This window comes from Eleginops maclovinus, chromosome 4 (genome assembly GCF_036324505.1).
Source record: "Eleginops maclovinus isolate JMC-PN-2008 ecotype Puerto Natales chromosome 4, JC_Emac_rtc_rv5, whole genome shotgun sequence".
Classification (NCBI taxonomy): Eukaryota; Metazoa; Chordata; class Actinopteri; order Perciformes; family Eleginopidae; genus Eleginops; species Eleginops maclovinus.
In genome coordinates, this window is record NC_086352.1 from 16,253,207 (window position 1) to 16,267,666 (window position 14,460).

A 14,460-nucleotide genomic window follows, 5' to 3' on the forward strand; every position below is an offset into this window, starting at 1 on the left:
ATGCTGTTTCTCCATCAGCACATCTCCCTTTTTTCACAGCATGGGCGACACTCTCAAAGTGTCTGTTTCACATCAAAGAGGATGTGCCTGAAACGGTGACATTGATTAATGTATTGAAAACATCCCATCCTCAGCCTGTCGCCTCACCTTTTCACAGAGCACAGTGAACGGGAGATAAGACAAACCGGGGGAGACGGTGTGACAAACTTTAGAGCAGCAGCTCAAATGTATTCATGGAGCTCCCTCTGTTGGATGGACCGAGCCTCGGACAGTCACACTCACATATGCAAAGTGTTAACAGTATTTACAAAAGAGCGATTTGATAAGGTAAATGGGATGGGAATTGTAACAACAAGAAATTAAGGAAAATATAATGGAAGTATGACTGATAAGTGGAACCACAAAGCTGCAATAAGAAAAGGTGAGTGAAAATACTTTGCAAACTTTCAGAAGACAAGAAGAAAAAGTGCCAAAAAAGCAACGAGCCCTGGAATCGTTTTCCCGGACAAGTTTTTACAAAATAATAACAAAGTAAGCATTTTATGATTCATTGAACTGGAGGCTTTATTTAAAAGAAAATTATTATCATCTATTTTGTTTTAATCAACTTAAATTATAAAGCAATTAAATATTTAAATAGCAGAGCCAAAATACAAATATGATGTTATTTTTAGGTCGTATTGTATATCATATCATACACTGAGATTTGTTCTGTCATATTTCCTCACATACAGCCTATAGCGTATACTTTGTGGTTATGTGTTGTAACCTAAACATGTAATAAACCATTAAATATAAGACTCATAAGACTAAATAAGGGTGGATTAAGGCAGATAAAGAGTGTGGAAACTGTTCCTCGCTTGACATCAGAAATATAGCTTACTTTGTATTGATTAACTTGGCGATGTTGTTTTAGTTTTTCACTAGGCTTATGTTATACATTTGACTGTAATTAGGCTATTTAAACATCATGGTGGGACTATTAAGAAAGCACATGCCGTCCGATTCTAACAATTTTATAAAACTTTTTTACTTTTGTAATGACCTTTTTGAAAATGTGTTTTATTTGAAAAAGAAGTGAACCTATGTACATAAGGTTTAAATGAACACATGTTTTACGAGATCAAACCATCAGATAAAGTCATAATCTGAATTAAGACAACTGCATTTGTTTCTTAAGAACTATAGTGGTTAAATAATCTGTGATTCAGGAGATAGATTATTATAATCATGGAGTTGTGTTAGAAATATACAGATAATCTGCTGACAGATCACTTTTTTTGCAAAACTTTGTCTTGAACTGAACGAAACTTTTGTTGTTCATCATCACAAATTGTGATTTGAATGGACTAAATAAATCAACTGTACATCCTATTTTAACTTGTCAGTGTTTCACAAAGGAAGTTGCTGAAACTGCTATTAACTCGACATTACATGAACTATATTTTGTGATCAGAAAATTGTCTGCTGGTTTACAGTTTTGAAGGTAATGTGAATGTTGGTCTATTTACCTTCAGACCTATTTGAGTGTTACGAGCCATTACTGTTGTATCAGAGTTGTTTCATACCTTTATTTTATTTATTTACATTTCATATTAAACAGTAGTGTGCCTGAGGGTTTCATGGCAATCAGTTTTATTTAAATATAAGTTGGGATAAATAAGTTCTTGCCTATTTTCCATGGGTTTTATTGGCGAAGCAGCCTAGGGTTTTTTCCTAATTCATTGGTTAATAATGGCATTTTAAAATGTTACTATATCTTCCCCGAGTGTTTAATCAGACTGTACTTTTGTGTGGAAACAAAAAAGATATGCAAATGAGCCTACTTTCATCAACCGTTAGGTGTGGGTGCCTGGAGCCTTTATTTCTAATAAAAAGTAGACCCCTTGTGGTTATAAAGGGAAATAGAAGCTTAGCGTGCCTGCACGGCCGGAGCGCACCGAGTGGGAGGCGGCAACCTGCACCGACAATCACAGAGAATCCTCATAGTTGTTAGCTGTTTGTTCTGATCAGAGGAAGACATCAAGGAGGCTCAGGACGAAAAAAATGGAAGATGAGAGCAAGATGAAGATGAAGGAGAGATTTGGCCTGAGGCGGGACATCTTTAAGGAGTTCCTGGCGGAATTTCTGGGGATATTTGTCCTGATAGTGAGTACCTCCCTCTGCACCTGTCATCCAGCTTAAACAGCCGCTTTAAAGCTTTGAACCAGTATGCTAATAAGGTGTCAAACTGAGTCTCTTGGGACTCTGGCTGCTGTCTCTCATATGTCTCTATTAACACATAGTATATTCTGGGAAATACAGACTTTCTCTTTGATGTGCTGCAGCTGTAATTTGCTCCTGACAATCATAACAAGATGTGACTGATGTGGGACTGTTTTTTCTTCCTCACAACTCCTCCAGAAGTGCAATGCAACATAAAAGATGAATCATTTTAATTGTAATAAGTCATTGTCTTATTAGTAAGGAGGTTATGAAAAACAAATGAACATGAGATTACATTAGTTATAGCAAATAATCATCTTTCATTGCATCACAGGGTATTATAACTGTTTTCTGTTATTGATCATTCCTTAAAAAAGTGCCTGCTTTAGAGTTATTCAAGTCATAATCATTTTAATTTCTTATTCTGCACTGTCCTCACCTCCACCTGTCCCCTCTCTCCACTTAAATGCCTCAGATGCCACATCACAGGAGGGATGCAGCTTCCATACAAGTCCTTTTTTACTGGAACACTGCTCTGCTCCCAACATTGTATGGATGTAATTACTTCTGCCTTTAACCTAATAAGTGTGGGATTCATTATGTTTCCCGGCTCAAAGTAGGACAAATTGTCTCTGGCAGTGGGAGGCTGTTGGTGGACAAGAGTGGTAGTGTTAATTGGAATAATTAAAAACAATGAGTCTTTCTACCTCCACCCTTTGTGTTTTGTTCTTGTGTCCCAGCTCTTTGGATGTGGTTCAGTGGCCCAGACGGTGCTGAGTAAAGGGGCTCTCGGAGAGCCCTTAACCATCCACATTGGTTTCACTCTGGGAGTCATGATGGCTGTCTACATGGCAGGGGGGGTGTCAGGTAAAAATAGCCACATGCACAGCTCACATTCATTACAATACAAAATCATCCAACTTCTCAACTCTGAGTACTAATGTTTATTTGCAGAATCAACAATAATAGTTGATAAATCAGTCATTAATCATTCTAAAAATGTTTAAATGGCAAGTTTGTAAAGATCTAGGGTGCAATTTATATATTGCTTTAAAAATGTTCAGTTAATAGTTGTATAAATGAGTACACATGTACAAATTCTCACAGCAAACACAGCTCCACACATATTTCTATTATTGCCAAAGAAGCTTTCTCAAAAGTAATTTCCTCAGCTTTCTAGAGTTGAAAGGAAAACATAAACAAGGAAAACATATAATTATTTGACATTTCGGCCAACAAACAGCTACAAAAAGGCTGGTAACAAACGTCACCTCACAGTATTTGTCTGTGGCAGAGAAGTGATCTTTGGTCGTGGATGTCTGTCCATCTCTTTGCTCTTAAAGCAATGATTGTCATCATTGCTTACTGATCTAGATAAAGTGATGGCCTATGAAGACAAGTGTATATCTTTAATATAGACTTCCAGTGTTACATAATGGAGAGCATTCAATAAATAGCAACCTCTTTTGTAGTCTATAAGGCAAGATTCACTGACACTAATGGAGTGTACTTTGATACTTTGTTGTATTTCCGTCTCCAATGGGCTGATTTTCAGAGCAAATCAGGGCGCTTAAGTTGTAGAGATATTGTGTCCTGATGTCCAAATGGGACTTTTTCAGGTACATTCCTCCAGGATTACAGCAAAAAGAGCCCTCTTTGTGTTGCCAGCAGAGACAAAGACAGAAAGGTATAGTTCTTAAATGTCACAGTGCTTACCATTGGCTTGCTAAGCCAAAATGGTGAGAATCCATTAATCAGCCGTCAAGGGATACATTATGTCGAAGGTTGCATATTGTGCAGGCTTCAATGACTGCTGTGAGGTCATTTCCATTACTGCTGAGACTTCAACATTAATCATCAAAAGAGAGTTAGATCAAACATGTATTCCTTACAGTCTTGTCTGTTAAACAAAAGTTACAACCAGCAGACGGTAAGCTTAGCTTAGCATGAAGACTAAAACAGGGGAATGCAATAAAAACTACCACCACCTATAAAGCTTATTAATTAACATGTTAAATGCTATCTTTTTAAATTGTACAAAAAAAGCATTTATAACAACAATGAGCAGAACGGTATGTGCAAGAATACTTCCTGGCTTGCAAGGCTGCCAAGAAGTAACCAATACCTGCCAACAAATATTATATATAACCGTTTTAACAATTTAGAAACACGACTTATATCATGTCAATAGTAACGTTTAGAGACACTGGTTGTTGGATTTGTAATTTTTGTCATCTTTGGACAAAGCTAAAGCTATATCCCAGTTTCCAGTTGTTATGCTAATCGAAGCTAACCCACTCCTGGGTCCAACTACATGTTCACCCACAGATACTAAAGAGTGGTATCCATAGTCTCATCTGACGATCTGCAAGAAAGTGAGTTTGCGAGTATCCCAGAAATGTTGATCTATTCCTATTAAAACTTAAATATGTCTGTGCTATACAGCCCTTTTAGTTTTTACTTAACTGTCCCACAATGACACATACTCTCCTGTCATGTCATGTTTTGAAACCCCAATGATTTGGGAGAAACTAATATATTTCTTGTGTTTGAAGAGATTTAAAAATATCTCGATGAGAAATATAACTGATAGAGAATGGACAAATCATGGAAGCACTTCCTCTCTATCTTGTTGAGGATGGATGGCTGTTGTTGTAGGTTACACTGACTTTCTTGTGCTACATGTTTAATGAGAAGAGTTGTAAAGCCTCAGAGGAATCGCAGCAAAGCCTGAGGACACGGAGGTTAATATATGGAGAGATTTTGCTGCATGACTGGGCCATTCAGCCCCGGGGTCCACAGCTCAGTGGGAAGCTTCTGTCCAACGACATCTCTGAAGATGATCGTAGGTATTGGACTAATGAGCTTTACTGGGGCATGGGTTTCTGGAGAGGAGGAGGGTCAGGTGTGACAAGCCTGGCTTACTGGGCTTCCCTGGCAGGGAGGCCCCATAAGAGAAGAAAAAACAATTGTTTTCACTTTGTAGTCTCAGATTTTAGATGTGAGTGTATCGTAAGTGTGACACATCATGGTCACTCTAATGACCTGCAGTCTACGTGTGCCTTAAGCAGATTCAAGCAGATTATGTCAGATGCAATTCAGGCAGGCCGGTCTGGCTGGTTGTCATGGTCAGTGTTTGTGAACAGGACGGGGAGATTAACAATGGGCGCATGGCTGATACCCCCAGTGGTGTTACCACAGCGAGGTCAAAGCCAAGATCCCAGAGTGTTAAATAAATGACCCCACACTGTCATCACAGCCTACTAACATTTGGCTGGAATGTGTTCAAACACACCTCTGAAGAACAATGTAGATTCTGACGGCACACAAACCCAGTGCTCTTTGTTTGAAAATATCCTGGAAGTTCTGAATGAATGAGCTGTAGAGGTCACAAGCGCTAAATGATCAGACAGCCTTTGTTTTAATCCACTGAACTCAACTTACTTTAGAAGAGAAGACAACAGAGTTGTTTAAAATGCTTGGCTAAATCATCCTTCTGAGCTAGGTCGCAGCTGTTTATCATTTGATTCAGAGTTGAAACAATTAGTGAATTAATCAATAGGTCAATCGACAGAAAAATAAAGCTGAATATAATTTAAAGGAGAATATACATTTACACATCAAAGGCCTTAAGGAGTACTACTGCTTAAGTGAAATAAATACTTTATTAAAGCTGCAGGAAATCAATTAAGTTGTCTCAATTGATCTCAATTGAAAATGAAGACCACAACTTTGAAAATGAACCACATTTTGAGTTGGTTAGTTAGAAAGGAGGAAACTGTCAACGGCAGCTAAATGTCATTGTGGTAAATGTAGGTGCAAAGTTTTGAGAGGAAAGATAAAAGCATGAAATCATAAATGACAATATCTCAGATTCTTTATAGTGAGTAAAACTCTGTTATTGCAGTCCTATGCTCAATCAGTACTCCACTCAAGTAATTTCTCTAGAAAAATGACAAAATGATTTCTGGTGATGTGATAATGTTCTGCTTTTCTTTCTCTATGATATGACAAATTATAAAAGATGTTTCCATTTTCCCCCTTTCCTGACGTTATATTGATAAAAACAATTATAATTGTTAATAATAAATAATCTGAAAGGCCCCCCTTTGTTTTATAAATCTAAAAAAGTTGTGGCTGATTTTGCTCTTTTTATGTGCATCATTGTTGCAGGAGCCCATGTCAACCCTGCAGTCTCTCTGGCCATGGTAATCCTGGGGAAGCTTCCTATTAAAAAGTTCCCTGTGTATGTGGTGGCACAATTCCTGGGGGCTTTTGCTGGATCCTGTGCTGTCTATGGGTTGTACTATGGTGGGTGTAAATGTGTAAATGTGATCACTGATAGAGAACTCTCAGAAAGGATTACTAGCTTATCAGGATAATCTTTTTCAAAGGGCACCCAGAAGCTTGTCAACTCTGAATCATTGACTGAAGTCAAGTTATCTGTCTTATCTCACCAAGAGAACTCCCTGTATGTTGTATTATGAATAATACACAAATATAATCTTGTTAGTTAGTAAAACTTGCTTTTCTTTTCCATAGATGCTTTGATGGAATATACCGATGGAGAATTTACTGTTACTGGTGCAAATGCCACAGCCAACATATTTGCATCATATCCTGCAAAACATCTCTCCATCCTAAATGGGTTTGTTGATCAGGTGAGTTTTAAGGTTGTACATTTTATATGTAATTTCCCCTGAAAATGAACCATACACCTTATACATGGATTATAATGCACTGAGTCTAACATAGACTGCCTGAGAACATACACAACGTTTTGAATCTTGTATCAGATTCTATTTTTGTAATTTTATATGAAATTATTGATGTCAAAGAGATACAGGATTCTCTATATCTCAGGGTTACTAGAGCATACAGAGATGCATGCACATTTGGTGCAGTCATGGATGATCGTAAGCGTAAATGGACATGGGAGTTGTTTGCCGATGAATAAACAATTCTGCTCTGATGCTAAGAATAACTACCATCTGTTCCGGAGAGATGGAAATGTTCGTTTATGTATTTGTCATTGGTCTGCTGAGTATTTATTTTCTTTTGATAATATACATTTGAGATATTATCACATGTACTGTTTAGGATTAACAGGCATTCCTGAATTATCAGAAACATTAAAAATTCACATCAAAAATGTCAATTGATTCAAGCAGAAGTGAAGAGGGATATTTGGTAAGATCGCAGACAGTTTGCCTTAAGTGGTCCAATCAGAATTAATATTAGAACAAAATCTACATTTTTAGATAATATGTTTACATGTGAGATGTACAGCCATATGGGGCTGTGGAGTAAAGCTACCTTAAACAGACTGAAAGCAGGGGAAAGGGGAAGCCCCATAATAAGCTTAGGCACAATAACATAGGGCAAAGGCCAACAGAGCAGATAAGGTAACTCAAAAACAACAACAACAAAACAACCTCAACAACAACAACTATGAAGAGAATTGTTCGTTATGTTCCTTTGTGTCTATAGACCTGAATTGTGTGAATATACCTGAAGTTATGCCTGATGCTTTTGTGTTTAAGGTTATTGCCACTGCCGCGCTGATCCTGTGCATCCTGGCCATCACTGACAAGAAGAACATCGGTGCTCCTAAAGGCATGGAGCCTCTGTGCATCGGCCTCATCATCATGGCCATCGGGGTGTCTATGGGTCTGAACTGTGGATATCCCATCAACCCGGCACGGGACCTCGGCCCTCGGTTCTTCACAGCTGTGGCCGGGTGGGGGATGGACGTATTCAGGTAATCCTACTGCCTAATAAACAAAAAGCTGCCTGTCATCACCCTGAATTTCTTTTTGCAAAATGACAAACACAAAACATGGAGTTTAAAGTTCCTAATTTAAAACTATATTTTTAGTATTATGAGAAAATAGAATACATTTTTGTCTCCTTACTGAGAGATCTAGGAGCCCATTATTTACTGCAGCTCTCTCACCAGAGCCTGAGACTAGATGTGTTATGTAAGAAACTCTGCATTTAACCAAGTGGCTGCTCTCTTCTACACCACATCAAGAGAGCGTTTGTAGCACCATCTCTGATCTCTGACAATCTGAATTAATATTTCATAGACCATTCGTGGTTTTTCTGCATTTTGAAAAGGGCTTTAGGATTTAAGTGAACAGGGAGAGATTCCATGCACATACATATTCAATGCTTCATTACTGAAATGGCATCATTTAAATCTCTTTTTCTTCCTTTAATTCTCTCTTTATTGTTCACACATAAAATTCATATGAGCAGAGGTTTTCAATGTTATTCCTATTTTTATTTACCAAGCTATTTAGTTTGTATACAAAGTGTCATATTTAACTGAAAGACGACCACATTGCTTGATCACGATAACTCTTCCATTTTTTTTTAAATAAACCACATTTTGATCAAACAAAAAGGATAACATCAATGTCCCCAAGTTGAACATTACAGGTTCTGTCTGCTCATTGCAAACAAGAGAGAGGACAAGGTGCATCCCAGTGTAATTTTTACTTTGGACTTTGTCAAGAATGCAAACAAAGCTTTCCAACTTCATGTACAGTATATAGACTAAATGGCTCTCAACAGCAGACTGTGTATACTTTGCTCCTACAGGATACCACCTGGAACATTTCCGAAATATACAAACACATATGGATAAGAAAAAACTGGAATGACCTCTTGATCAACTGTGCAGCACCAACATGTTGTTCAACTGTTCTTCCAAACTAAGTCTTCCTTCAGTATCTTGATTTAAGCTTTAATTACCACTGATTTTGACCCCGTTAAAAGTTGGAAAGCATTTCTCATGTTGCCTTTTTCTGAGGAGTACAACGCAGGTCAGTGGCTCTTTGCCAGCTGTCCTTTTGCCCAAATCTTCATGACAATGGTGAAGCAAGTTTATTGTAGCACCCAAAAATATCCAAAGCTGATAGCATTTTCACAAGTTCACAAGTTTATCTCACCTTTCCATAGAGGAGCTTTCTCACTAAATGATGAACTCTGCCAATGAGAGCAGAGCATCCATATCCTCCCAGGCCACATTTAGTTTCTCAAAAGTTTTAGTTTATATTTACTTACTTCCACAGATTTAATGTGTTGTACCTGCTGAGAACAATGTCTTGTCTTCTGGTGAAAAGACTCAGATTGCCTCAAAATATGTTCTTTGACTGCCCTTTTACAGAAATAATACCTCAGGAATTACATTTCTTTACTCTTATGTGGTCATAAATAGATTTATGCTGTTTCTGTCGTTGCCCTTATTTGCCCTTACTGCCCTCATAGTGTGCATGTAACTACTGACAAACATTTAATGTGGAGAATGTGTAGCCAGAATACAGCCTGGATAAATATGCCATTTTTCTTATGAAGGCAAAAAAGCCTTGAGTTGTTTAATACCAATAATAGTTCTAGTTTAATTTACCTTATTTGGCTTGATAACATAACATAAAGGGATTGAATGTAGTTATAAGTCTTGCTATGGGACATATACTGTGGCTCACTGGCTCCATGTCAGAGTTGTAACTTATCCCAGATGGCTTATATAACTAGATATATAGCAAGATTGCTTTAATGCACATAATGTAAGCCCTCGGTGCTGTTGGGTGTATGTCATGCATAAAGTGTTTGCTAAATCTCACATAATCTTTTACATTTATTATGTAAATAGTGGCTTCAAATGCATGCAGATCAATTGGAGAGTGGCACTTGGCTCCGTATAAAGTTCACATGGCGTCAATGTGACCCACTGTCTCCTGGCCTGATCATCTTAGCTGTGGCCATAGATTAAAGTCTGTAATCCAGCCGCTTCCCTCTCAAGTGTACTTCCCGAACGCGTACAAAATGACCCTGCTCGAATGCTTGTTTAGTTTCAGGCCTTTGCTTCAGCTCTGTCAACTGAATCCCTTCCACCTTAAAGGCCCCTTACGGCCACATTGACCAGCAGCCTCAGATCTCTGTCAGAGGTCAGCCAGAGTGGGCATGAGGACACATGCAATCAGTCTAACACACTGAACTCCTTAAGACTGTAATCCAGGATAACACGCCTCCTGTAGGGTGATACTGACATAAACAGATTGGAGAACCTGTGCGAATTGTTTCATTTAAACTGTACCTCAGCCTTAGACCTACAAACATTGGGGGATTTGCAAGGGACAGATTAGTACAAGTAATAACATGATGAATAACTTTTGTTGTTCTTTTTTTGAGTAAACCGACATGAATGCCTTATGTCAACAAAAGTGTTATTTAAAGAATAGTTAAAAAGGAGGTTTGAAAGGATAGCTGTACTTGCTGCAAAAAAAGCACATCTCCCGAAATGTCCAACTCCTTCTAGTACAATGAACCTTGACAAGAAGACTCAGTGTTTGAATTTAAAGATTTAAGATTATTATGTTTAAATATATATTATTTAGTATTTCCTCATTACTTATATGTGTTGTTCCTCTCTACAGAGCTGGAGGGTGCTGGTGGTGGATCCCCGTGGCAGGACCCATGGTGGGCGGAGCAGTCGGAGCAGGTGTTTACTTCCTTTTCATTGATCTGCACCATCCCCAGCCAGAAAAACTGGACGAGAAAAATGACCAGGACAAATATGAAATAATAACTATGACTTAAAACATAAAATACTGATTCAACAACTAATGTTCACCCTCAAGAGGCAAAACATATTTAAAATAAATATACAGTTAGTGTTTTACCACAAAACTGACTACACAATATTTTAATAATTTATAAAATACGCAAAATGTTTTATAAAGCCTTTTTTCGTAGACAATCTGGTCTCTTTCAGGTTCCTAGTTTTATCTGCATCTGGCTTTTTCATATATCAAAAATATGAATCATATCCTCTTTAGATATCAAGTTTAAACTACCTGAAATAACCCAACCTACTTTGGAGATTACTAATTATTTGCCAAGTTTTATGTACAGCATTTTGATTTTTACAATTGTATACCCAACAAACAAGGGGATTAAATATATGTAGCAATTAGGAACCAGTTGATTTGTTGATTAGTTGATTGGTCCTTTATATTACTTTAGCCAACATCTTACAGTTATGATGTGTTTGGTGGAGTGACTTCTTTATTCTGTTTCACTTCACCCCTTGCTCATGCATTGAAAAAGTGTGATTGATTGCTTTATCTTGCTTGCAGAATTGTATTTTTTTGGAACAAATTTATGTAGCAAATCAAGCCTTAATCATTTTTGGGCATTTCTTACTTTTCACTCATCTTCATAATTCTGTGTCTCACAAACGTTCTGTCATTTTGCTGTTTTGCAAACGTACAAACACCCTTTATATTGAACAGCCATAACTTCACATGAGACTTTCGCAAACATCATTGAAATCCTTGATGGATTGTGTCAGTGCACATGCTGTATCAGGGGCAATATGCAAACACTGACTGCCTGTTTACATTTAAAACTCTTCTGAGGTCAGGTAAAAGAAATGTAACGCAAAAGGACACTGATTCAAAATGTAAAATGGGCTTTCCTTTTTTAATTGTGTTTGTGTGATACATTTTTAGGATAAAACTAACCTGTTGTGAGAGCAACAGGTTGTGTTTGGACCTGTTCTGATGTTAATGCGGATATATGAGATGAACATGCATTTGTACATAAAGTAATTGTAAAACTGTTTTGCATTGCACTGAATGTCTTTTTACAACATAGGCACTTGTTTAGCAACGTGACAATCACTTCAATTTAGCTTGCTAGATTTAAGTTTGAGAAAGAGAAAAATGTGAACCAAGTCAGAGGAATAACTATTATACTTTACACCCTGTAAGTGTTGTTTGAATAATGATAATTAAAGTTTGCATGTTTGATAAGCAGTTAAGGGTGAAGTGAAGTACATTATGTTTCTCACTGTTGCAATCTTTGACGTCAGTGTTTCAGTCCTGAGTGTCAGCCAGTCAGGACCTTAGGTGTTAATCTTTAAATCTTTATGTTTTTGTTGGTGTTGGTTATTTGCTTTTTTATAAAATAGTTTATTTGTCTTTATCTGAATGAATCCATTTTTGGTTTTTTTTTGTTCAGTGTATCTCAATGTTGAATAAAGTTTGTGGAAATGATTTGTGTGTTCATATTATTATGTATTTTTAAAACATAATTAAAATAATAATAATATTATTATTATTATTATATTTCAATATGTATTCATATTTGTATTTGCGATTGAAAGATTTGATGATGCTATTCTAATACCTCCTAAAAAAATAGGCTACCAGCTATTTTAATTTAAGGAAAACTTTGAAGGTTATACAGTGATGAAGAACAGACATTTGACGTTATTCCTTACTTCCAAAAATATTCCCTCTCTAAACTGGACTCAACTGGTACTCACAAACACACACATGACAAGAAAGGCGTCATCATCAGTCATCAATACGGGCAGAAAGAACAGCGAAAAAGCATTAACATTTAACACAAGTCGACTGAAAAAGCTTACGTAACTTCATGTAGAATAGATGAAGAATGTATTTTTCCAGTTCAATGGTTTTGAGACTATTCCCCAGAGTCATCCTCTCTTTGACGTGAGTAATAACAGCTTGCCATAATAATGGACCACACTAGCTTCACTACAGCAGGGAGTCGTACCTTCAGCTTTGTGTCCTCAACTGAAAAGGATTGATTCATTATGGCCCTTGATAGTTCTATTAGTATTGTCTTTAATTTGTCTGAACTGATAAACCTGATCTATTTGTGTTTATTTTTTCAAGAAGCAGTGATTGGCTGCCAAAACGGCATGCAGAGACACAGCAGCAAGCAAACACACGCGCGCGCACACACTCCTTTTGAAAAGCAAAGGTCCATCATGTTTGCTCTTTTAAACAGTTCCTCTGCAGATATGACATCAGACATTACACAAACTGTGCCGTTAACTCTCTAGCTGCCGTACTGAAATGAGGCTTTCAAGAACATCACAGTTTAAAATATTATTCTGTTCATGCTCAATGTAGCACACAGAAGAGGACAATCACTGAATGTGTGTGTGTGTGTGTGTGTGTGTGTGTGTGTGTGTGTGTGTGTGTGTGTGTGTGTGTGTGTGTGTGTGTGTGTGTGTGTGTGTGACCTTAAAATGGACAGTTATTTACTGGCATGTTTCATGAATAAATATTTTATTAAGAATTGAAATCACCATCAAATAATGACCCCACATGCAGTCGGTGACAGTTTTTGAATTCTGACATAAATGTCAATTTTTTCAGCAGAAGAAATGCTGCGTGTTTTATTTTCAGAGAAATACAGAAAATTCAACTGACATTTCCTTATTTCTAAGAGCCTTGCTTTAGTTAATTTCTGACCTTTACCTTGCAAAATAAACGTTAAAACAAGCGGACAGACACAGACACAAACATATTGGGGCTGAACAGCGTGAAATGACATTTTCTACGAGGGTCTCCATGACCGTGGTGTGACCCTTAACCTTGTACATGTGCTGTTTACCGGCATTATTAACCTAGGACAAACAGGCCCTTGAAAACAGTCCAGGGAAAAATAGAGTTGCAGATAACGATGACTTTCATTATAAATGAATGGATTAGTCGAACCATCATTTGGTCATAAATATCATAAATAGTGAAAAATATCATCAGTTTCTCAAATCCAACTGTGAGGCCTCCAAATGTCTTGTTTTGTCAGCTCAAAAACCCAAAGATATTTAGGTTTAATGCTGAGAAAAGCAGGAAATCTCCATATTTATTTTCTTTTGCTCTTTTTGCATGAATATTTACTTTGAAGATTATCCAAATAGTTTTTGAAAACATTTCTGTCGATCCACTCATGGATAAGTCAATGCTGGAAATGTAACAGTACATATAACTTGTACCATTTAACCTCCTTATGTACAAACATCACAGACAATACAAACAGAAATTAGGATTGGGATTGATTTGATCAATAATCTCCTAAAAATAGTACGCTGAAATCCTATCTTGACAATAATTGATTAGTTAGCAGTCTAATGTTATTTGAGTGAGTGCATTGGGAACATGAAGTTCTGCTCTTCACCAGTTCATGTACATGTTTTACAGCAATGTGGGAAGCTTCAAAATTGAATTTCTCCTTTGGTCACTCAGGTTTAGTACATAGACTTAATATAGCGTGAAGCAGGTAATTGGTAAAAACTAGACCAAAAGTTTCCTTTTTTGCCCCTACAGGTGGGACATGGAGGATCTGAGCTCACCTCACTCAGTCACTATCAGTGCATTGTACCAGATTCCCTCCCACTTCATACCTTTGCTCTCACACAATGTGTGC

General features: G+C 37.2%; 1 protein-coding gene across 1 annotated transcript; it reads left to right on the plus strand.

Annotated features, from left to right (window-relative positions):
• Window positions 1-1,914: 1,914 nt before the first annotated feature.
• On the plus strand, window positions 1,915-12,272 carry aqp9b (aquaporin 9b). The gene is made up of 6 exons (XM_063881745.1): window positions 1,915-2,148; window positions 2,946-3,072; window positions 6,379-6,516; window positions 6,748-6,866; window positions 7,749-7,966; window positions 10,650-12,272. Exons 1-6 carry the CDS (start codon window positions 2,047-2,049, stop codon window positions 10,810-10,812), a joined length of 867 nt encoding a protein of 288 aa, XP_063737815.1. The 5' UTR covers window positions 1,915-2,046; the 3' UTR covers window positions 10,813-12,272.
• The last annotated feature ends 2,188 nt before the right edge of the window (window positions 12,273-14,460 follow it).

Excerpts from the sequence above, each read along its gene's own strand:
- aqp9b (XM_063881745.1), top strand. The coding sequence starts at position 2,047 with ATGGAAGATGAGAGCAAGATGAAGATGAAGGAGAGATTTGGCCTGAGG. Across the intron at positions 6,517-6,747 it reads TGTCTATGGGTTGTACTATG|ATGCTTTGATGGAATATACC; the intron begins GTGGGTGTAAAT and ends TCTTTTCCATAG. Across the intron at positions 7,967-10,649 it reads TGGGGGATGGACGTATTCAG|AGCTGGAGGGTGCTGGTGGT; the intron begins GTAATCCTACTG and ends TCCTCTCTACAG.